The following is a 25,283-nucleotide window of genomic DNA, read 5'->3' on the forward strand; positions in this document are numbered from 1 at the left end:
CTGTACGAGTCTCTGTTGCTGATGGTGTCGTGTCCTGAGTCCTCCTGCTCTTCCCCTGCCACATTAAAACACACCTTCTTGCCATTCCGCTCCCCTTTCTCCCCTTCACTCTCTGCAGATATGTAGCTCTCGGGGGTCTTGGTCTCTGATGCAGGAGGGTGGGTGATGGAGGATAAAAGACTGATGGAGAAAAGGAAAAAGGTAGAGGAAGCTATGACACTCATCCAAGACTAACACCGAAGACAGCTTGAATCAACTTCTTTGATTAAACTAATATGCTGCACAGTAAACTCTTGTATACGCTCCAGTAATAACATTTTCAACTGTACGTACTGTATGCGATTGCAAGTGCCAGGACTCAAGTGTGGGCTCCAACAGCCGAGAGAGCAGGCCAAACAAAACCTCAACCTGTTAATGTTTGGCTTCCGTACAACAGCTTCAGATGGTCAGAGATCTACGTTATATTAATAGGTTCAAACGTGTAGCAGGGTGCAGCTGTGTCAACACGCCACAGCTATTGCCGTTACCGGGCGCTATAGCTCATTTTCTATCAGATGGCCATCAGAGAAGCAGGAAGAGGTCGGCTGGGATATTTTCACAGTTGCAGGGAACACATGGTGAGGTTTAAAGCTGTATTCCAATAAACGCTATACTTGGACTTTTTTTTTAATCTATCCCCGCGCACACTCTGACACGCAAACTTTGCTTTGATTGTTTTAATTTTTTTGCAATTGTGTCATAGCATCATCTTTACAGTTCAGACAAAAGAGGGAGGGGCTGCCAGAAGCGACTAAACCAAATTAACAACCTGTCTCCCTCATGCTACCCAAAGGCAGATTCATGATTTTTAACACCCCCTTCCCCCTTCTATCCATCCACACCCCTCCCACTTCTATCCATTTACTGACTGACTAGGCCACAGAGATGCCCTCATTATGGTCCACTCCAGGAGCCACCACAATGGCCCTCCAAAGCACAGTGGCATTCCATCACCATGGAGAAACTCTCCATGTCTGTGATTGGCTAGTAGTTAATAAAGAAGTGAGCCTAGTTTGGGGCCTTTGGGCCTTGGAGGGAGCAAGCGAGAATAACAATGTCTTGATCAGAGAGAGAACAAGAAGGCCAAAGCACAGACTGAACCATCTCTTAATCTCTCAGAGGAAGCTCTTTGACCCACTTTGACACATTAAACCCCAGACATCAATCGCCTTCATTGCATCTATTAGTGGATCTGCATTACAAAACTCCATATCAGGTGGGGTTATATTAGGATATTTGCATAACGCTTTACTCCATACCAAAGTAAATAAATCAGATGACCTCATAGCCCAGAAATCATGTTATTCAGGATGCCGTTAATGAAGTATACAGAACAAGTATATCAAGGAAGTGGGGAGAAAGGTCAAGGATGGGAGGAGGTCCTGAGTCCTCACACAGCTGTGACTCCTTGTCCATAGCTCAGTGACAAAAGTTCACAGGTCAGCGCCTCAAAATGGATTACTCGAAGGTCGGCCAAGATATTATGTAACTTTAGATCCATCTTTCCACGAATTACTTTGGAATATTTATCTCAGATGAGAAGACTTCCTCCCTTGTCACTGGTTTGAGACGCAAGGGGGTTGGGGGGTTACAAAGTGTGCTTTCTTAAATGGTGACTGCAAATTCAGTTCATTATTAGATCATCGGGAAGTGGAGCTGTCAAATTTAGCAACACCCCAACACCAGGAGAGAGAGAGAGAGATGCTTAGAGTACAGATTGATGGAGTGTGTGCATGCGTGTGTGTGCAGACAGGTGTGTAGGAGGCAAGACAGAGGAAATTACACAAAGAAACAAACCCAAGGCGAGGGAGGATGGGTGTGTGTAAACAATACAAGTCGTAGTGACCCCGAGCCAGGCTGCAAACAGCTTAATATGCACAATTAATGGAATGAAGCTCCTAGCAGAACAACTCATATTACTGCTGCGAAATACTCCTGCCTATCCTCACAGTTCACCACTAACAAGCCCCTGTAGCATGCGTGCGTGCGTGCACGTAGATATTTGTAAAGGTAAGGGTCTGGGTCATTTGAAAGAAAGCAACTTCACTAATTGGCACTGACAAGGGAATGACAAAATTCCTCCAAACCGGATCATTAAGAGTGGACTCCACTCATTATTCCCGTAGTTATCTGACAGCTCGGCTCCGTCTAGCGACTTTTAATGTCATTTACTTAATGCTACTGGCTTCGCCAAAGGGCCCTCTAATGACTTCATCATCATTTAAATATTCATAACACACAAATCTATTGTAATCGTTATACAGGCCCTGACTACTGCAGCTGAACCATAGAAAAGAGCTACATTCTCGAGATCTTATTTTGAAGAAAGTAATATAAAGGCTGCATACATGTGTACCACAAATGAACACATTAGAGTCCACCTGGCCTAATCACACACACCTCCTACTTCACTGACACTGTATTTCCTTTGGAAGGTGGAGATTCAAACTGGAGCAGTCGTTCCCATTTCCTTTCCATAGCCTCATGCACTTCCAAACAATGAATGCTGAACAGAGTGGCCAGCCAGGAAACACTAGTGTAATACAAACAGACAGACAGACAGACAGACACACACACACACACACACACACCATACCCATAAAAGCGCACACACACACAAACAAAGCCTTATCCAGATTAAACCTGAAACAGAAATGAAGCATGTGCATATATTACAAATGCACCTAAACTGTGCAGACGCGTGGTTAAAAACGTTTCTGTTCTTTTTCACTCTTCTGTCTGTCTCTCTCTCACTCTCTCTCTCTCACACACACACACACACACACACACACACACACACACACACACACACACACACACACACACACACACACACACACACACAGGTGCCAGAATAATGAGCAAAATGTATGCCCGCCAAGCGCCAGATGGAGCACATTGACCGAGCAGGCTGCTAAACTTACAGCTTGTTTCATGAGGCAAACTAGTTTCCAAAAGAAATTTCAAAATCAAATTAAATGGAATCACTAAGAGAGCCCCTACTCTTTCCATCTTAAAAAGTGATTACAAGTGTTTAAAAAATTAAATATATCAGTTTCACCCATTGTTTTCAAATTTATATGTTAGAAGGGATTCCTTTCAGGCAGTTTAATGAAATATAATCGGCATCTCACATGGAAAGGATTTGCACGGTCTCTTGTACATTTGAGAAACATGCTAAATCAAGCGTGTCTCCACAGGTGTATTTTATACTATGTAGCCACTCACTCGTGAATATGGGCCCCATGCGTCTCCATCTCCTTAACAACAGTGGTGAGCTTGTAGAGCAGCTTCTGGTAAGCATCCAGGGTGAGCAGGTCTTCTTCTCTGAGCAGAAAGCGAAGGCCGTGTCCCTCTGTCCTGCCTAAGCTATGACCCGATGGGGCAGCCATGGTGGTGATGGTGTGCTGGATGTTAACCTTTGGGTTCAGTTTGCCTGAGTAAACACGAACAAGGCAAATAAAGTCAACATCTGAGATGTCAAAGCAGACGAATGAATACCATGGTCTTGTATCCCACCCTGCTCTGCACCGCTGCGTCCTCCTTTCTCCAGGGTGTTCTTCCTGTTATCCAGCTGCACGCCAAAGGCACTACCCAGAGAGGTGGTGGTTTTGGGGTAGGACACCTCCATCATGTTGATATGACAGTTTGTGGGGCAGAAGTCGCTGCTATGAAGCGGGGACACTTTACCCTTGGCCTGTTTAAAGGTGGGCCACGCCCTGTTCTTCAGTACCCGAGCAAACTGAGACAAAATACAAGAGATGTAAAATGGTTTAGTGTTCAAATTTGTTTCTTTAAAGCAACACTGTGTAATTTTGCCTTTACAAGATAGTGGTTCAATATGCTAATTCGAGAATTAGCAGAGTACCACCCTATTAATGAAGACATATTTAGACAACAAAACCAGAACACAAAGGAACTGAAATATGCTTGTAACATGAGTTTAAAAATACTTTTTGTTTTGGATAGAAATCTTCATACTTTTATCTCATTATGCATATTATGGTCACCTGACGCTTGGAGGAGGAAAGAAAGTGTCCCATTAAGAGTGGTGTAGATACTATTAATTTAGGCAAAAAGCTACATAAATTTGCTTTGATAAAATTGGTGATGAGGAAAGATAAACAGATGGAATGGAGGATTCTCACATGTACAATTCAGGGAATACTGTCTTACTGGACTGTTAGCTGGTAGATTTTAAATAAATATTGAATTAATTGGAAAACAGGAATGATAAAATGGCGTTTGGAGCAGGAGCATTTCAAGAGTCTTTTGCAGAGCAAAGAAAAAACAGTAAAGCATCCAAGACAGACACGCAACATCATCATACACAGATGTGACTCTGGAAGCCACCAACTGTTTATAGGTCTCAACCTAGTTTGAATTAAACTGATGCATATAGGATGTCTTTGTTTCAACACCCAAGAACCTGCGGTTCAAATTTGCTTTATGTTATTTATTGGAGTTCCTTTGAATAAAACCACTATGTATTTTGACAAGTTGAGGGCAAAAGCATCTGTTATGTTGAATGTTCATCCTCCAGGGTGCAACGGTATGATTACAGAATATATTGTAACTCCACGGTGACCAAACGCACTACTGTGAAAGAAGGCTTCTTTCTAACTCCTCCATGTTAGACATTATACAAAGAAAGCCTGAAGGATTGCTGGGCTCCACCAGAGCTCACACCGAATATCTCCAACACATTTCTTGTCTTTTGCAACATTTGGTTGCACTTCCCTTGAACCCTCCATCATTCGGCTTGCATCCTGCCTTAGATGTTACATAGCAGATGCTATAAGCCATTGTGATAGTTGGGATCATTTTTCGAGCCGTCAAGTAACATATGCATATCCTAATGTATATATCAACTAAGGAGCTAAAACCAAAATTCAGAGAGCCTGAATATGCAGCTGCTGCTCCAAGCCAGATGGGACATAAGAAGACCTTCTCCTGTCTCTCCCTGGAGACTTGGGAACTTTTATTTCCAGGCCTCGGGTTAATGTCTTCTCCTTTTATCTCTCTCTGATCCGTCTTTCTGTCACTTCCTTCCCTTTTCATATTTTCTCTATCTCCACTGCTCACTCCCTCTCTCAGTATTCCTTCATCGCCCCCCCCCCCCAACCCCCGCCCTTTTCTCTCGAGGGGCATGAGAAGGAATGCGCCAGTGCAGGAGGGATCTTACACAACAAAAGTCCTGGTTGTGGCTGTGCAGGGCTATTTATAAGCAACTGGTAATTAATCCAAGACCCTCTCTAATGTTGAGTCAAATCTTTTTCCCCTTCTCTCTCTCACGCACACTTGCACGCACAGGGATGGTTTGCATATAGACACATGCCGACATGTTGTGTCTTTGGCTTCGGCAACAACCAGCTGTAATCTAATTTGAAGCAACAGGCCAGATAATAGAACATATTATACAAATCCATAAGTCAATGTCAGACCTCTTACCGAAATATTTTTCTTCCACCTGCTGATTTCATTTTTTTGCACTGAGGCCTGCTGACATGGGGTGTTGAACTTGTGAAATTAAGTGTACATAAAGAACATTTTCAGTGTGTATTTGATAGCATCAGAACTAGAGTGCAGCAGAAGTAGCAATTGCAGGCCTGTGTCATATCATTTAGGGGCAAAAAAAAAAAAAGTGGTATTTTCAACACCAGCTCAACATTTTTATTGTCAATCTGCTGATAATTGCAGAAGAGCGAGCTGATGTTTGCATAAAAAGCTTCACGCTGTTCGCAACAGGAAGCAACATTACGCGGAGAAGATGGCTTCTATTAAACTGTCTATCATGCTCTAATGTATTTACCTTCCTGTAGTTGGTAATGCGTCGATTGATGTGCTCCACTCTCTCGCCACACATGCCGCTGAAGCGCACCTGCAGCTCCTCTGGAATCACATCACAGCTGGAACTCAACCTGCCACACATCTGCACCAGGGTGTCATCATTGCGCGCCAAGGCCTCCAAGATCTGGGAGAAGAGAGAACAAATACATGGAAAATCTCTTTTGGATCAAGGAGGTTGAACTGAGAAGTTTTTTTTGTTTGTCTGTAATTTCTTTTTTTTTTGTAACTTGGGGAGGGTGGGGCGTTCATGAATTTGAATTTTCATACTTTATGCACAAACACTATAAAGAACACAACAACAACAGAATATCACTTGAGTGAAGATAGTTCAAATTAAACAAAAAAAAAGCCCCACTCAAAAAGGACGACAAAGAGGACACATATAAATAACATAAATATGACTAACTCACCGATTCACGTAGAAATTTGCAAGCTCAAAGGTTTATAAGAGCTCTGAGGTGTCTGTTTGACAATATGGGAACATTTGTGGTGAAAGATGAGGAATGTTCTGTGCCTAAGTAAGTCTCTCCAGGGTTAAAGTGGGTCGTACTCAATTTCAAAATGAAACCCCAGAGTTTGCTTTCACATATTTTTCTTTATCATCTAGCCAGTTTGAGTCCCTAATGTAACGAATAACATCACCTAACCATCAATTCTGACAGAAAACAATTGAAATAGTGACCTCCTGAGTCTCACTTCATTTCTACCTGCGTTGCTGTTGTTCCCCATTTTTGTTTCTGCATTCTAATTGCAGGATCTGGAGATTTTCTGGAGTGGGCGGCCATGTTCACCCCTGTTGTGATGTGAAGGCTCTTCACTCGGAAATAGGGCCTTTCCACTTCGCAGCTACACGAAAGCTCTAAGAGACTAGATCTGAGGACGAAGAGCGGCGCAAGCTATAAGGCGTCTTAATGAGACGGAGAGGGGGGGGGGGGGGGGACCATGAAACACAAACAGACCCAAACACAAGCAAACCGATGTAGCCCAGCCTCACGAGCAACATTAATATTCAACATCACACAGATCTCAGAGGACAACATGAACTGCCGAGGCAGATGTTTATAATAATACTCAAAATTATTTGCTCTTCGGAGGAATACACTTGAAGGGGATGTGGTATTTTTGTGCATGTCACTGTGTTTTATTTAAGACGACTGCCATTGGAGATTTTAAACACAAGGACTGTAAATCTAACGAGATTATCAACACAACGTGTGATCTCTGCTAATTTAACGAAGGAGATGTCGCTCATCATGAAACATGTCAGAAAGACGCCGCGGTTCGTGTTTTTTTTCCCCCTTTCAACACCAGCATGTGTGCAACTAAGAATGAATCTTGTTTCTGCTGTGTCATCTTAAATCAATAATGATCATTCAAGAGAACATTACCGCTGTGATGTAAAAAGCATGCACTTAGCGCCGTTGGGTTCTAACATGACTGCGATAAAACTGTCACGTTTAAACACCCACCGAAGGCCTTAATTATCCCAGCAGGAGGGAGGGCTCTCTCTGCTGAGGACAAAAAAAAATTACATTACCTTTGTGTGTCATTGGTAACAAATTCCTATGAGATTATGAGTGAGAACCTGATTGACAACAGTGTTGCGTCAACTCGAGGCTGGTGAGGAATACTCACGCTTCACCTACATGTTCTACCTCCATCTTTCAGGCTGCTCTCTTTGCTTTCCATCCAGTCACTTCAGATTAGAAGAAGGAATCATGCTAGTATACTATTACGATACTTTTTTCTGGGATGCAGCGATTCTACGATAATAGATACATTGCATGACAATTCATCTGCGACACATCAGGTTACTCTATGTGTGTAACTGAAGAATTATACATGTAATCATTCACTGCACTGCGGTGTCACCTAGATGGACTATGACAACTGAATGTGTTTAAAAACAACACCTGATTTAATAAAAATGTGGTCTGTGCTCCGGTGTCTTGGTATTGCAGAACGAATATCGCGACACATCTTGTCCCTATCCTGGTGTGAGATTATTTTGTCATGAAAAAGCATGTTTTACTCTTTAAACTTGATCAAGATCACTATCTGACAAACACATTCCAGCCTGGGAGATTACCTGCGGGACCATCCTGGGGAACATCTTGATATAGCACCCTACTAAATCCCCTGCTCCTTTAACTCTGTGTGTACTTTTACTGTATGCTGAGTTCAACAGCTCAGTGCTTCATCAGGTCTGTTGTGAGTTAGTAAATTTGGGATCGTTAATTCACTGCACTTGTGATTTAATACAAGTTTGTTTTTGAGCACAACTGCAAAAACAAGCCAATATAACAAAACAGTGTGATTTAACCAAACTAAGGGGGCACTGTAGAGTGCAGACCACGACCAAACCAAATCTGCCCCCCAAATTAGCTGTGACCTTCCACCAACTGTCAGTTATAGTTTAAACATACTACATGGATATATTGTAGTACCTTGGCGGTGAGACTGAAGAATCCCTTGGGTTCAACCATCTTCTCCATCACATGACACTTGATGCCAGCTGTGCTGTCGTACTCGTACACCACTCCGTACTCCAGGTGGACGTTATCTACCGTCAGGCTCACGTGGTCTTTCTTGCCGTCAATGATGGCTATAGTGTTGAATTTATCCATCACTTCTGAGGTGGTGGAGACACACAAGAACAGGGATGAAACATGTTGCAATGCAATTTTCAAATCACAGAAATGATGAGTTATTTATGTGCAAGAGGAATGATGATCAAATGTATGGTTCAAATGTAAGTGTTTCCATCATCACACACTCTCACTCGCTCTTTGGGAGGCCTCAAACCATAAATCTGCGGTTCATTTTTGGAGGAAGACTCTTATCTCTTTCTTCAGTCTTCCTCCAAAGATGACGGGCAAAGTTAACTGAATGTATTGTAACAAGATGACTTAATACAGTAATAAATCCTGCTCTGGAGCTGTTTGCTATGAAGGGAATTGCTTTCTTGTTGCACTTTCTCATTGGGATACATAAATTGTGTGTGTGTGTGTGTGTGTGTGTGTGTGTGTGTGTATGTGTGTGTGTGTGGAGGAATTAACACTTGATGAGCCAGGGTGGTGGTGGTAGAGGGGGGGGGGGCTCACACAGTGGGGGCAGGGGGCTAACGGAATCCAGATGAGGCCATTTTGGAGCGGGTTGTTAATGGAGGAAGGCAAAACGAGTTCGGTTCGAAGCTTGTGTTAAACATCAGCACACACCTTAGGTTGTGTTTCTTTCCCATGTGAATAATGTCATTATGTATGTGTGTGTGTGTGTGTGTGTATGTGTGTGTGTGTGTGTGTGTCACCTTCAACTTTGCACTCAAAGCCATCTCCATTCTCCTCAGGGTTGGGCCTCTGATTGGTCTTCTGGTTGTCCTCCTGGGCACTTTCACTGTTGTTGTACACCCACTTAATTGTGTCTTGCTGTATTTGAATACATAGATTGCACACAAGTAAATTAAATCTGTTCTTGCAACATCTGGAACATTTTGCCTTTATTAAATTATTTTATGGGAAAATGTGGAGTAATATTAAAAGCATCCCTCTTATCATTCCACTTTCTTACCATGTTGCCTTTCCATTGCAAGAAAGATGGGGAGATTAAGAAAAAATGTAACTATAAATATAACACAGAGCTCTGGTGTGTGAACACGCATCAAACCTCAGCTTGTGAGCAGTGTGTTTAGCCGATTCCACCCAGATATACGCTGCACAGCGCCACGGTTGTGTTGGCAGCACACACCGTGAAAAGCCTTTGTAAACATATGGAAACATGGTATTTGATGGGACCGCAGAAGCAAACCCATGCCAATCTCATCAACCTAAACTAGCATGCCTGTATGTATGTGTGTGTGTGTTTCTTTATGTGTGTCTGTCTCCTCCATCCTCTCCACACCCAATGCCCATTGCAGGTTTTCCTGCCAACTGTGCATGCCTACTGGTCTGTGGTCTTCTAGTGTAAAACTAGAACACACACACACACACACACACACACACACACACACACACACACACACACACACACACACACAAGCACGCACACAGAAAGAGAGAGTGGTTCCTGCATGTCCATATTTAATGTAAACCAGATTTCCTCTAATGTTGGAACCCTGTAGAGCTTCATTAGACCTGAACTCCTAATGGCGGCTCAGTTACAGTGACACACTGGACTACCTCACACACCCTCAGTGTTTCAAAACTATTCTCACCTTTAACAGGTGTCCTTAACTTTCCCCCACAACTGTCTGCTGACTTTCTCTAAACTAAAACACTGCCAAGACTCTCCATCTTCCTGCCACCCCTGCGCCCAGATCCTTCCCCACCTCTCTACAACCTGCCAGTCTCCCAAAGCCGGACCACCACTGTGAGCGAAGGGTCAGAGCTGGAGGAGCCAAAACTACTATTATTTCTGCGTAATGACCCAAGAGAAGGAAAGAGGGAGTCCGAGAGTGAGAGATATGACGGTAAATTGGAGCTAGCATGCCTGTCTGCTACATTTCTTCTCACGGTCAAACAATCCTTGTTTCCCCTCTGCACTTTTCACTCCCCTCCAATCTCACAGACTTTTACCATTTGGTATTCCATGAAAAAGTCTCAATTCTGCTACCAGTGAGGTCAAATAAAAGTAAAAATGTGACCCCCCTAACCCCCCGTAATCATTTGTTTTCAACAAAGTATCATCACATATTCATTTTTCATACAACTGCTTAGATTGGCAAGGTATTGTAGGAACAATCAGGACTTGAATGCTTGTCTGGGAAATTGATTTTTTTTTTTTTTGTAAAGTAAGCAGAAGAAAAATATACTTTCTCTACCGGACAAGTTTAAAGACCTGAACTAACAAAATTAAATGCTGTTTCTTCATTTTATTTTGTTATTTATAGTGCACTTATGAGAGACTAGGAAGCAGGGAACGTTCCATCTTCCTAGGGTGGAAGAATACACTGAACGCCTGTCGGACTTGGAATATCCCAATAGGAAAGTGGGATGTTTTTGAGAAGTAAGTTTGACGTCACTTGGCACGGCAGCAGTTGTGGTGAAAGAAGAGAAATGTTCCGAGTCTAAATAAGTCTGTTAACTGCTAATTTTGGTCCTAGTCATTAGCTCAGGTAATTGTGATGTCAAATGATACTTCAGTTCACTTAAGTAAATTTGTCATGTGGCCGATTTTCCTGTTGCTAATGTAATGTTAGCCTTCTTGCTAGCCAAACGGCATTGCCTAGCTGTCAATACTGATGGAAATGAGTTGAAATGTTGACCTCCTGAGCTTCATGTTTACATGAACGCTCTCTGTTGAGAGGTGGGATCTAAAAACTACAACATGCGGGTTTTTCACAAATGCATTTCAACCAGGAATTAATTCAGTAGACCGTCAAGTTCAACCTCACTGGTCTTCTTACCTGGGTGGGCCGCCTGTACTTCCTGCATGCAGTAACATGGGCAATGACACTGGCGTGGCTCTCCTTGCTAACATTGATGCCGTTCACCTTGATGATGCACTGGCCTGGGTGTAGCCCGGCGATGGCTGCCACCGTGCCTGGTGTGAAACAGAGAGGTAGGCAAACAGTCAGGAGTGGCACCAAGGGTAATAATTGCTGCAGATGGTGCAGGTGCAAGCTTGATGGAGGAAGGAAAACGCCAGCAAATCCCAAAAATGAACTGTAACGTTGTACGTATCCTGTGCACAAAATTGGGTTGAACAACATTCCCTTTTTTTTTTTTTTTGTATTTACAACTGTGTTTCCTGTTTTGGCAGCTCAGGAGGAGTGTGAGAGCGAACGTGGAGGGGAGGGAAGTTGTTTATCTGGGGTAAACAAGGGCCTCTCTGAGGGATGTGATTCAGACTATAAGACAACTTCAAGGTTCACAGTTATGAGAAGGAAGTAACATGGCAGACTAAATAATCCTCTTGTTTTCATAGCTTAAATACACCTCATTCTTACTTCATGGTGTAATTTACAGAATCCCTATTCCTCTGGCCTAGTAGTCCAAACATATATTCATCTGTATTTTCTTTCTGCTTAAACAGTCCTTTGACATAAAGTGTGATGTACTGACTGTACAGTAATAGGACTGGGATTGTTTGGTCTATGAAGAAATAACAAGTAGAGTATAAGCTCCTGGCAATTATGTTACTAGACATCCAGGTTATGCAGGTTTCCCTTGGAGCACAACTCCATTAGGATCTATCCAGGCATGGTTGTCCTTTGAGATATGTCCTGATATTAGTGTGCTAATGTGATCCCTGCTGTGTTGATGTGTAGCAAATTTAATGTTTAATATATTTACCAGTTTTAGCATGCTAAGAATTGGCACAAAAAAACATGTAAGGATCATGTTTGGAAGGTATCTTGGTTGAAATCCAATTTTAATTTGATAATGGCATGCAATCACGGGTCCCTAACGCGTGTCTAATTTCATTTCAACAGTTTCAGAGATGTCTACTTAAATTCCCAAGTGCTAATGGAGGTAATAGAATGTCTTTTTTGGGCAATCCATCCTGCACGATTAAAATTGTTACTGAAAACATCAAGAAAGATCCAAGAAAAAAACACAGTCTTGCAACCCATCTGCTGCCATCTGACAATGATTTAGTTTATTTAGTTTAACTGCATACATATGCAACACATGAAATGACCCAGCTCTAGATGTCCCTCCATTCTTATGTCTAAAGTTGCTGATTGGCTTGGCCTGGATATCCGCCGACTTCACGAGAAGTCCTGAAATTTTTGGCCTGAAAGTTTTTCACAGCTGAGAAGGATTTCAAGATGAAGCTGTCTCTTTGCCCCCGTCTCAACTCCTCCTGTCTCCCCTGTTTCTGTGTTTCTAATTGGTATTACCTGCACCAGCTGACCTCAACACCAGGGGACAGCAGCTGTTATGACATTCTAAAAAGATTAGACACCTCCTACATCATAAGCCTTGTCTCGGTGGATCAGAGCATCTACTTAAACACACAGCAGGTTCCCAGGCAACCATGCTGTCGAGCCAACCCTCACACAGACTCACACACATGCATCCCACTTCGATTACTTGAGGAAAAAAAGCAAGATTAAATTCCCGGAGAATAGCCAGACAAGGCCATGGGTTGTTTTTTGATTGGAGAGTATCTAACGCTAGTCTGATAGCAGGGCTACTACACATGCTGTGGTAGGTAAGAGGAGCAGAGGAAAGGCTCATTCGGACCATGAAATAAGCACTGCTCCATCATGCAGAGGAACTGGGATGAATAATGTCAATAGGTGTGGGGAAATTATGATAAATTTGGAGTTTTTGCAGCACCGTTACACACCCAGCTCAGCCACACGGGGAGCTTGAGAGGAATAAATGGGCCTCTCGTGGCCAAGTCATGCACACCCTCAAAGACTGACATACCAGCTGCTTGCCAGCTGTGCCACAATAACAGACAGTTGAGAGATGAAGCCAGACAGCTCAAGTGGGGAAGGCGGTGCCCTCTTACCTCTTCCAACAGCGTGGACCACAGACGGACCGAAGCCACGAATCTGGAAGCCTAAACCATCAGCAGAGTCTGGAATCTTAACTGTCCTAGAGAGCAGGGGAAAAGGAGTAATGTATCACAGCTGATAGAAGATGGTAGCACCTTTACACAAAGAGATCGGACTTACTCTCTTGGCTTGGTGCTAACTAGCACCCTGAGGGGTCCTTTGCTGTTGAAACATTGCCTCAGGAGGATTTCCACTTCGGAGAATGGCCTGAGGAAAATCAGGTCTCCATTTATAGCATATAACTTCTTCCCCACCTCCAGGCCGGCCATCTTACAAGAGAATATAACAGGAAAAGGAAAACACAGACAAGAAGTAGTTAAGCAGTAGATTTTGATCTAAAAATAGCTTCAAGAAAAGTTTGCAAAGTATCACTAAGAATGGCAGAGGCAATAGATAATGTGGTATTTTATCAATGACTATAAAGAAAGATCCTGTTGTGGATTTGTCTCTCTCTCTCACACTCACTCACACACACACACACACACACACACACACACACACACACACACAAGTCTCTATGCAATCATGCAATCCAGACCTTCCAGGCATATTTGGTGCTACTTCAGGCCTGGAGGGAATTATGGGCCGTGGACTCAAGATTGATCTCATTTGCCTTGAAACTTCTCTGTCCCATTTTCATCCAGAAGATCAAAGCTAAACACCAAAGGAGATCACAAAAATATGCCGTCCTTTAATGTGCTCTATTTCGGCAGGAAAATGCCTCCAAAGCAGGTTTTAGTTTACGAGCAAACAGAGAGAGGTTTATGTTTTTTTTCACGACTGATGAGATGTAACAACAAAAGAATGATCTGTTGTAGAAGACTCCTTTCTGAAAAATCAGATCAGTCTGCAGAACGATGGCAGCGGGGGAGTTTTTGACAATAAAACTGTGTAAATCATCTTTATCAATTACACAAACGCACTCAAGGAATTTTCTTGCTTAAGTAAAGGAAAACCAAATAAAGCTTTTACGTGGTATCACAGATACCTGAGGATTTAGGTGATATCATGAAAATTTATGCACACTCGGCGGCACGGTGGCGCAGTGGTTAGCACTGCTGTCTCACAGCAAGAAGGTTCCGGGTTTGAGTCCCGGCTCCAGCAGTGAGTCTCCATGTTCTCCCTGTTCCTGTGTGGGTTCTCTCTGGTACTCCGGCTTCCTCCCACAGTCCAAAGACATCAAGAGGGGACGAGGCTGATTGATACTCTAAATTGACCGTAGGTGTGAATGGTTGTCTGTCTACATGTTTTGGCCCAGCGATGGACTGGCGACCTGTTCAGGGTGAACCCTGCCTCTCGCCTGAAAGCCGCTGGAATAGGCTCCAGCCCTCCAGCGGCCCTTAACTGGAATAAGCTGAAGAAAATGGATGGATGGATGGGTTATGTACACTAAATTTTTATTCATGTTTGAAGGTATAAATCCCTCTTGTTTTGCTTGTGGAAGGTTTTGTGTTTTTTTATGTTTATTTTATTCAAGGACCTTGGCTGCCCAGATCACAGAGCAGAGATAGAAAATGTGACTGGCCAACAGGCTTATCCTGCCGCTCTCCACCCACGTACCCAGCCCTGAAGAGAGAAGACGAGTTGGCACTCGAGTGTGCTGCTGACAGGTCTTAAACACAGTTAATTTTTTTTCTTGATTTTGTTTGTCTGAAAAATACCAATTTTAGTATCGGACTGTTTGTAAGATACTTTTTGTGCAAAAAAAAAAAAAATGTCCCAAATATTTACTTCACTGATTATCCAAGTGGTAAACGAAGGCAACTGGACTCTCATCCAAGAGACTTCTTCAGTTAAGAGCTGAAAAGCTGAAACTAACCAAACAGAAAACTGGAGCACTTATTTCATGATGACACACCACTGTTTGAGGGCCTGTTCTCAAGAACCTGGATGATAATGACAGGAAGGTAGGGGTCTTCTCACAATCTTACTTTTGGGGTTTATACTGTATATATAGTGTGTGTTCTCACCTCAGCAGGGGAGCCCTTCTCCACAGACTTGATGATGGGGACTCTGTTCCTCTCTTCAAGGGCAAAGCCATAGCCCCCATCACTGGGTCTTATCTGAAAACCATGTCCATCATCAGTAAAACCCTCCAACCTGCAGACCAAGTCATTCTCCCAGAGCACAAACACACACACACACAGATACTGGTGCAGACAGATTGTAAGAGTGGTAGTTTGTTCATTCATCTAAAGCGAAAGCCTACTGAGGTATAAAATGGACTTTTATGACTTCTCATGGTTGTGTGCTTCGTTATTAGCGTGTCCTCGGGTCACTGAATCACAAGATCGAGCCGATCGATCAGTTCAGGTAAGGAGGAACTCACCAGGAGTGACTTGGAGATGACATTCTCAACTATTTTCAGGTCATGTTTTACAGGTTTGTGTTTGGTGTTGGAGCCCTCCATCTCCTCATCGGCAAAGAAACGAAACAGCAGCGGCTCGTCCTTGAATTCACTCTTTTCCAACACTGGAGGATGTAAAAACAAATTAATGAATGAATGAGGATCAGTGAGGCCATCACACTTATATTATTTCACTGGTTCTGCTTATTCCATTTCATGGTTTCTATTCCTGAGAAGTACTAAAAGCAGTTTAACCGTGTAATTCGTAACAGTGAATATCAAGACTGCATTTGTTTTTGTTTTTTTTGCAGCAAATGTATACATGTACATGAAAAATGAATGCAGACTTTACTGCAATCAATTACACAACTCAAATAGTCTTCTATTATTACTAGCAAATCCCATGTCAATAAAGTTTAGTCACATTTAAAACACAATGGTGTGACAAATGCACAATATGTGGATAAAATCGTGCAATACCATTGGTATTGCTCTTAATACATACAAACGTGCGCAAACTTTTTGAAACCTTGCATAGAAGATCATCAGTCTGGTGCATGCGGGTGCACATAAACCCTGCATACGAAATGCATTCCTCATTTTCATTGCAATAAAAGAAAAAAAAACACATTTGAATGAAGCTGTTCACGAAGTCTGAAATGAACAAATAAATCAATAAACCTGAGAGAAAAAACAGGGTTTCCCCTCAGACATTCCCACACTTCATTCCCTCTGAGATCAGATATAGCATCTGCATTTTTAATAGCTACGCCATCAGGCCAAATAACATACAAAAGGTAAAATTATCCTGTGGAAGGTTAATGTCAGTTTAATGGCTGGTTCTGTTCTGTTCCATACATGTGCTGGTTATTTGTAGTGTGAGGCCGGAGCTGCGGGTAGTTTGAAGCAGTTGCATCATGGAAGCAAAACAAGTAAACAAACTGTCACCATGGCTACAGACCGTTTGCACTGAAATTAACGAAGATCTTTGTGTCATGGTCTCACGGCTCAGGGAAACCAATTTGGTCGGTCTGTCATAAGACACATTCTTATAAAGGTTCTTTGAAAAATAAAAAAGCGTGTGAATCAGTAGAAAAGTTTAAAACAGACTGCCACTGCACTGTTTCTCCGATCCACTCTCACCCAGTCATTGATAGAGTTCCAAATGTTTCTTTTATTGTATTGAGTGTGTGTACCATGATGCATGAAGCCATTGTCACACAGCTCCACCCCTAAGATCAGTGCTTCCTCTCTTGTTCTGCAGTCCCCCTGCACCAGAAGACACGAGAAAGAGTGAGCACAGAGGAGAGGGAATGAAGCACAGAATGAGTAGATCGAGTAAATGAGTCAAGGAAAGGGAGAAAATTACAATTAAATGAAAAAGAGAATATATAGTTAAAAAGAGACAGTTTCTGCATTAAAAAAAAAAACAAAGGCCAGCAGAGCCACGCCACACTTAATCTGTAGCGCAGCCAAAATCATGTCTAGACAGCGTAGTGTGACAGCTCGTAACTCCTATTGAAAGCCCGCTGGCTTGGGCCAAACACATCCATATGGACGACTACACACATCCTCAAGCCTGATGTCTGCTGCTGATTCTGTGGTGGTGGCCATATACATTTCTTTTCTTTTGTTGTCACCCTGGACAGGACAATCAATCAGTCAACCTCAAAGCTTCCTGCCAGCTAGGCTGTCGAATCAATTCTGCATTTCTTATTTTTTTCCCTTTTCATTTCCTGTTGGCTACGTTTGAGAGCCAAACATCTGACGACAAGAAACACTTGTGTTGTTTCCTTCCTCTGCTGCACATTAGCAGTGACCTGCTTGTTATGACAACAGACACTTTCATCTCAATTTCATTCTCGCCTCCCTGAACCTTCTTTTTACTTCACTACATTTCCATGTGAGGTGGGGAGCAAAGGGCAGAAATTTGAATATTATTGAAAACATGTTTTTACATCATTGATGTATATCACAAAGTGGCCGCTGCGTGAAAAACAGCTAGAAAATCAAGCTGTTGTTTACAGCAAAGAGCTATGTTCTGAGTTATGCAATGGATGGACCGTAGACCTGTTTATTTACGCAGTTTCTTTCCATCAACAAGCATGACCAAAATAACCATCCTGTACCAGCAGAAGTTTAATTGGTCTATAATATTATCTGGAAGTGGTTAAAATGATGAAACAGACGTGAAAAGTGATTCACTGTGAGCAGCAGTGGAAACAATCCGACATGAACAATGGTAGGTGAGCTTCAACTGCGGCTGACGCACTGCCGCTTCTAACTTTGCTGTGATTTAATAGCAACAAATACTGCCGAGGTAACTGCATCATGATGGAGATTAAGATTTACTGTTAATGCAGGATTATTTTGCTTCTTTCCTCAAGGTGTCGTTTGACCAATGACAAGAAATTTGTTATATCCAGATTACAAGTTATCCGATGCAAATGTAAACTTTACTGTTTTTTGAAAGTTTTTCATTCATTTTATATTTCAGATCTTACTACAGCTGTATCAACATATGGAACAAATGCAGATCTTTAATAGGAATAAAAATGAAATTCCAGCATTATATGCTTCATCATTTCCTTCTTATTACTTTAATAAACTGAAGGTTGTACCTTGGCAACTGGCTTACTAAAAAATAATAATAAATATATCAATTGTGCAAATTTGAGCTGGTACATCTAGTTTTTCTCTGTTGACGTCCTGAGCGATCTTGGGTTTGAATCCACTGCATTAGACAAAACTTTCAAATGTTTCAACTTTCTAATAACATTGACTAACACTAACACTAACACTAACAACACAACACCGTGAGAAAATTAACATTTCTCTTCCGCTGAAGGCCTTACCTGTGCTATAAGCCAGTCTATGAGCTTGTTGGCCATCACCACTGATTTGTAGGTCCTCAGATGGTAATCCTTATCTCTGGAGGGGCAGAAATGAAGAGAAAAGTATTTCCTTAGAGGGATTAGAAGAACAAAATAACTTTTAAATTGGTCTGTTTACTATTCAGTTCATGGTTACAGTAACAAACATTGATGGTGAACATTTATAGTAGTAATTGTTTGGAATATTTAAACACAATGCTTAATTTCACTGTCAGCAAGGCGTGGTTACTTCTGAAGCACAAGCAGTTATGTCATAAATCTAAGTTAGTTTCTGACAATTGGTGACAGCAAAACCGCATTCCTCTCAGCATGGATGGTAACGGCCCCTGCAATTTTTTTGGCTCTGGGGTGCCTCATGTCAGTCTGGCGTTCTCAGCGTTACACACAGCCGCGCTGCGCCAGACCCCGAGAATGTTGTATGAAATGGAGCCGTGACTTTCCCATGAACACAGGGGCCTCCCTGGGGACACGCAAAAAGGCTCAGCTACAGGCCGGGAAAGTCCTGAACCACCGTGACTTACATTGCAGCACCGCTTCTACCACATGCAAACACTCAATCAGACACACACACACACACACACACACACACACGGTTCAGACAAGTCAAACATGACATGTGGGCCGAGTCCAATCTCAGCTGTCTGGAGCTCTTCAGAATGTGAAGAGGCTAAACGCTGCCTTGCTTCCTCCACAATGGAACATTCTGTTGCGTAACTGTGACAGCCTGAGCCGGTCTGTGAGGAGGACGGTAAGAGTTGTTATTAGCCGGTGAGGCACGTTGCCCTGCCCTGTCCTGCCATGCATACACCACTTGGACCAAAGGCAGCAAGCAAGAGGCACCCTGTTTTCGCTTGATTTGGAGAGCCAGGGAGACTGAGGAGGCAGCGGCTGGTGCGAAGTGAGGCTGTCATAGTGACAAATGGGGGGTAAACAGCAGTCCAGTGGGCAGCCATATGTTCGACGTGAGGAAACAGCAGTTTGAGGAGAAACAGGGCAAGGTCAGAAAGGTGGTTTTTAACATCTCCAAAGAGGAAAATTTCGCTCAATAATTTAGCCAAGTACTGTACTTTCAAAGCTTTGGGATATTTTGATGAGGCTGATGAATTACTGGAGTGCATTGCACCATATTGCTTTGAAAATCCTACACATACGTCCATAAATATTGAACTTCTGCAGTCCTCGACAGCATAATGAAGAAAACTTGTCAGATGTTGACTTGAAATGCCAGTTTTCCATTCTATAGGAGGATAATTTATGAGTGACCTTTACTGTGTTGTGTATGTTTGCAGCCTCTCGTGCTGAAAGATCCGTCTCCTACTGAAAGGTGTAAATGTGTAGTGGACATTTCACACGGTGCAATCAGATCCCCCGTAGGGAATGGATTCACAGCTTTTCTTGTGAGGAAAGTAATGGGGGCACAGAAGCTGTGTGTGTGCGTGCATATGTGTCTGTGTGTGTGTGTGTGTGTGTGTGGGGTGGGGGGGGGGGGGTGCAGTATAATATGTGCTTCCCACTTTGCCTCATCTCACGCTCTGCCAGGAAATTCCACCTAATTAGGCAGGGACTGGTCGCTCCAATTAAACTCTGGCATTCCCAGGCCCTGTGATGCATTGTACTGCACTCTTGGTGAGGCTGCACTGACCAGATATGCTCGGTAACAACTCACACAAATCTAGTACAAGGACACACAGCAAGGGAAGGTTTGTCCGTCGAGAGGTTTGGCCTTTATGCAAATACACAGCTGAATACTGACACACACACATACACACACACACACACACACACACACACACACACACACACACACACACACACACACACGCACACACACGCGCACAAATAACCCTTCGGGCTTTTTAGTAGTTAGATCAAACAAACAGAGAAATACATCGCGGCTGAGATAAACGGTGCATCAGACTGGCCCTCCAGCTGAAGCACATTTTTATTAATGTGAAATTAAAGCTTCTCTTCAGGCCATTTGAAATCCAACATAAACAGCCAACTTCACTGTGGCTCTTTGTGGTAAAGCACAACTCAAACACTGATCAAATGCAGCAACAGTGAAATCACACAGCAAAGGAGATTTCTCATCTTTTAACTCAGACATGTGCCAACATGTCTTTAAATTTTTTGGGGGGGGGGAGTTTCAGCCTTTACTTCATGGTTCCGCTTAATTGAAAGATACTTTGACAACAAGGAACCAAGTGGGAAATTACTTTAGTGCACAGCTCGGAAAGCCTGCTGATCTTTGTGTTTGATGCCTCTAAGGGTGCTTTCACACCTGGCTTGTTTAGTTCCATTCCATCAACCTCTGGTTTGTTTTCCTCCTTGGAGCGATTCATTTGAGCAGGTGCAAACACAGCAAAAGCCCTCGAACGCGTATCTGCACACTCGGACTTAGAAGAGGTTGCTCGTGTTGGGAATGTGATCTGTCCTCAGCCCAACTCAACTACCAATGTACTCTGCAAATTTTGAACAAGAACGTCTCCTGTGGCCGAGTGTGTTTTGCATTCTAGTAAACAGTCGAGCACGCTGACCAATAAGAGGAGCGAGCATCCTCAAAAGGTTTGTAGTGATGAATTTTGAACTTTTTTTCAGTGTGAAGGGAAATTGGACTGAGGGGGAAACACTCCAGTATACAAACTGATTTAAACCAGAGCAAATGAACTACAGGTGTGAGAACACCTTGACAGCACAACAGGATGCTGTCAATCATCATGTTGACATGCACACCATATTCCTGATCATATACAAGTCCTGTAAACACCTTCAATGATCCAATTAATCATTGCAGGTACCAGAAATAAATAAATGCCTGTATTAATCCGAATATTGGGTCACGTAAACACATGATTGGAAAACCGCCATCACTTTACAACTGTGAATGTTCAATTCCCAACATAACTGTGATAAGAGCAATATATTGACATTGCCGTGACAACCCAGGGGTCGCGGTGTGCCATATACCCTCGAGTCAGTGTTTATGTAATTATGTTACTGCATTTGAGATCCATTTGTTGGATATTTTTACTGTGATGATTATTGTTTAGGAACGATAAAACTCACATGAACTGGAAGTTTAGGGAGGTTGTCTAGCGACAAACCAAAAGGGTGGGGTGGGGGGGTCATTGCACCTGATATTTCCCTCATGTAAAGAACAGTTTATTTGGAATGTGTCAACTAACATATAAACAGAAATATTAACAAGACTGTGGTGCGTATAAACTTCTTATTCTGAACAAGAACACTGCCAACATGAAAATTAAACATACAAGAGCTGTAAATTATGGTTGCTCTTATATTCCATAACATCATGTCATCCAAACATGTAGTGAGCACAAGATAAGAGGAGAAAATACACAGAAATAACTAGTAGTTTCAGTTGCAGTGTTATGGTTTCCCTCTCGCCCACATGCCCCCAGACTACTTGTAACATGCGAGTCACTCAGTCTTCTTCACGGCAACTTGATTTCAAGACCTCAACAGATAAAACCCGCCAGGCTCGATCACCTGCAGGCTGTGCGGTAATCCATCACCATCTGTGCCAACTCCTCCTAAGTCTCTCTGCTTGAAAAACAATGAGCTCATTCTCCACCATGAGCTTTCTCTCTTCTGCTACAATTTTGTTGCTGCCAAGTTATTTTTAGGAGCAGAAACCAGATGTTGAGCCACCGAGGCTTTACCTGGCTGGTTTGCAATGGACTGGAAAAGAAAATGGTAGCCTACCTGATGACAGGAGTGAAGAGGCTGTGAAGGCGACAGAAGAGCCGAACACCCTTAAAAAAAATAGGAAGAAAAATAAAGTCAGATGTAAAATTTAAACAAATGAAAGACTTGACTGTAGCAGGGTTACCTTTGATATGACATCATGCATGTCACTTCTCGGGTGGTAGGTGCCGTCGTCATAGCGAAAGCGGTACAGTACAGGTTCGGGTTTAAACTGGTGTTTGTCTGTGACTAAAAATTAAATTAAGAACATAAATGCAGAAGTGGAAGAACACCTTTAAAACTTTGTTTGTCTTTGCTTTAAATTTGAATATTGAAACAAGCTTCCCAGGTGAGAGGAAGACACTTCAAACTAATACAGAGTGCTCACAAATTACACAGAAGTCACTGTGCTCTTACTGTAAAAGGCTTTGTTGAGGGGCCCTCCTAATAGCAATAAAGGTTGGCTCTGCATCCCAGGCTCCATTATATATTTTTTTTTATCAAAGATATTCTATCATTTGTCCTCTCTGGATCCTCGGAGAAGCTTGGAGTTCTTCCTCTCTATCAGGAGCAGCTCTAAAAACCCAATCTCATTTCTCTGTGAGGAAGCAATAAAGAACCCCTGAGTGATTTAAGATACAACTTGGCTTGGGGCCCTGTTCTTTTGAGGAAAAATTACATGCAGAGCAGTACGTGCCATTCATTACCCCGGCTTAAGCTTCATGCACTAAACACACTTGTTACCCAAAGCCACAGAACAGCCACTGAACAAATATTACACAAACATTACGGCTACAAGAGATTAATATTTATAACCCCTTACCTAAACATTGTGTCAAGGGAGTGTTTAAATAGGACACCTGCTAAGACATAAATAAGACAGCTGCATCTACAACGGGAGCTTCAGCAAGGACGGGAAAGTATTGCGAAACAGCGTTTTCTAAGGAACAATTGGACATGGTTAGAGGTTAGGTGAGGCAATAAGAGGGCAGGAAATAAGAATAGATTTGGTTCTAGATACAGAACAGGAAAGGATGATAAGAAAAAGCGAGGGGGTGGCGGGGGGACTAGAACCCACCATGGTGAATGATGCCGTTCTCCAGCAGAGCTTGACCCAGGTGAACCCCTTCTTCTGGGTTGCCCGTCTCACCGATTTCCATCAGCCAAGACACAAACTCACTGGGGATACACAAAACACAAGCTCACTCAAGGGTGACATGACAAACAAACAGAAAAAAAAATCCCACGGGAAAATCCATCATGCCAGAGAGGACGTGTGTGATCGATGAGGAGAAGAGTGGATTTAGCAGAAACATTTACTTTAAATAAATGTGTGGTAACAAACACTTTTTTGGGCAAAAAGATGATATATTTACTGTTAGGGGCCACATCTGTTTGTTGAAACTTACAGGCTTTACTTTGTGTGTTTTGTCTGGTTCAAACTTTATTTATCTTACAGTGTAACACTTTCCAAGGTGAGATCTTGGGACATTCTCAATGTCTTGCTTCCCCCCCCCCCCCCCCCCCTGCATTATTTGCAATAGAGAAGAGGAAACAAACCAATCACAAGTACAACAAACACAGCATCCAAAATGAGCTAAATGGGGTAATTCTCCGTGATGTAGTGATTCGGAGATAGACGGCCCAAGAGAGACAGCAGCAGTATCTGATTACACCCTTGATGTCCCGACTCCCCGCAAAAGCCAAACAAACATGGCCAGCAGCAACACTGGAATTCTCAGCAATTACTGTTTTCAGTAAGAAAAAAAAAAAAAAAAAAAAAAGCGAAACCCTGACCAAACACCACATCTCTTCTTCCCCCCAGCTAAACATTTGTCCACTCTTAAACCACCCATCCTTGACATCTCCTCTCTCTCTGTCACAGACCACAAGAGAAAAACACAATAATGTCCATTTTTCACCATCCGTACCTTAACCACGAAGGGAAAACACAAAAAGTTTGGGTTCCGTAGTTCTCATGGCCTCAGGGAGATATGGGTCATATGTCCAACTGGAGGACAGTTGGAGATCGTATTCCTCCGCCAAGGTGATATAACATCATCAGGTTCCAAAACTAATTCCAAACTGGAATAGATTATTCCTCCATGTACATTCTATCATCTTACCAGATGTAATCAATATAAATCCATAAATTTTTGAGTTATTAGCAACAGACTAACGTCACTGATCATTTGGACTTAAAAACATGACGATATCGTATGGTTCAACGGGTTGAAATGTCCAAAACAACAATAATTTGAGAGTATGAATACTGATGCTTGGTTTTTGAGAAATTTCATCTTATTTTGCCAAATGATAATTGAATGCTTTCAGACACCACAAAAAAAAAAGTCCAAAGAAGTTGTGTTTTTACGTACGTATGTTGGTTTGTTTGGCTTGTTTAATTGGTAAGAAACAAAATTTTCAGGAACTTTATGACTAAAACAGCACATTTAAAAAATAATTTAACATTTTGGGAAATACCCTTTCATATTTGTCTTAGCTAAGCATGTTGCTAATTTGTTCCACGTTTTTCCCTACTTACCCTGTTTTGGCTGTCTGTGTTTTCATTTAGGTGTCATTCTACTTTGCTTTTTATCTTTTTTTCAAAGGGCTGTAGGTTTGTAGTTTACAAACAGCACATATTGAGGTGTTTGCTAATGCTAATTGTCCTTAGTCTCATTTCAGTTTTCGGGCTAAACTGAACTAAGCTATGATAAGATATGCTCAGCTCAGCTAGGCTAGCCAGGTGCTTGCTGCAGCTAGGAACCTCTGAAATGTTTGAGGATTGTTTAAAAATTACATTTTATCATGGACAATTTATGTATGCGTATGTCTTCTAACTAGCCAACATGTTACCTACGTTTACAGGCACCAAAGTGACGTTTTTTTCTTCAAGAATATGGTAAAATGAATAACTCTTGTTTTTGCTGATGGA

At 42.4% G+C, this 25,283-nt stretch overlaps 1 protein-coding gene across 1 annotated transcript in view; it reads right to left on the bottom strand.

The window, feature by feature from the left end:
- prex2 (phosphatidylinositol-3,4,5-trisphosphate-dependent Rac exchange factor 2) overlaps window positions 1-25,283 on the bottom strand; it is a 100,792-nt gene that overhangs the window by 36,538 nt on the left and 38,971 nt on the right. The window contains exons 11-26 of the mRNA XM_086192108.1: window positions 23,424-23,524; window positions 22,491-22,594; window positions 22,364-22,413; window positions 18,599-18,674; window positions 16,940-17,012; window positions 15,726-15,868; window positions 15,367-15,459; window positions 13,517-13,665; window positions 13,351-13,436; window positions 11,291-11,427; window positions 9,197-9,314; window positions 8,337-8,521; window positions 5,852-6,013; window positions 3,559-3,781; window positions 3,268-3,475; window positions 1-180 (exon numbers count right to left, since the gene is read on the bottom strand). Coding sequence (XP_086048234.1) covers window positions 1-180; window positions 3,268-3,475; window positions 3,559-3,781; window positions 5,852-6,013; window positions 8,337-8,521; window positions 9,197-9,314; window positions 11,291-11,427; window positions 13,351-13,436; window positions 13,517-13,665; window positions 15,367-15,459; window positions 15,726-15,868; window positions 16,940-17,012; window positions 18,599-18,674; window positions 22,364-22,413; window positions 22,491-22,594; window positions 23,424-23,524 — 2,088 coding nt within the window. The remainder of the gene's footprint in view (window positions 181-3,267; window positions 3,476-3,558; window positions 3,782-5,851; window positions 6,014-8,336; window positions 8,522-9,196; window positions 9,315-11,290; window positions 11,428-13,350; window positions 13,437-13,516; window positions 13,666-15,366; window positions 15,460-15,725; window positions 15,869-16,939; window positions 17,013-18,598; window positions 18,675-22,363; window positions 22,414-22,490; window positions 22,595-23,423; window positions 23,525-25,283) is intronic.

This window comes from Aulostomus chinensis, chromosome 21, assembly GCF_037954235.1.
Source record: "Aulostomus chinensis isolate RoL2024-O1b breed Wild chromosome 21, RoL_Achi_v1.0, whole genome shotgun sequence".
Lineage (NCBI taxonomy): Eukaryota > Metazoa > Chordata > Actinopteri > Syngnathiformes > Aulostomidae > Aulostomus > Aulostomus chinensis.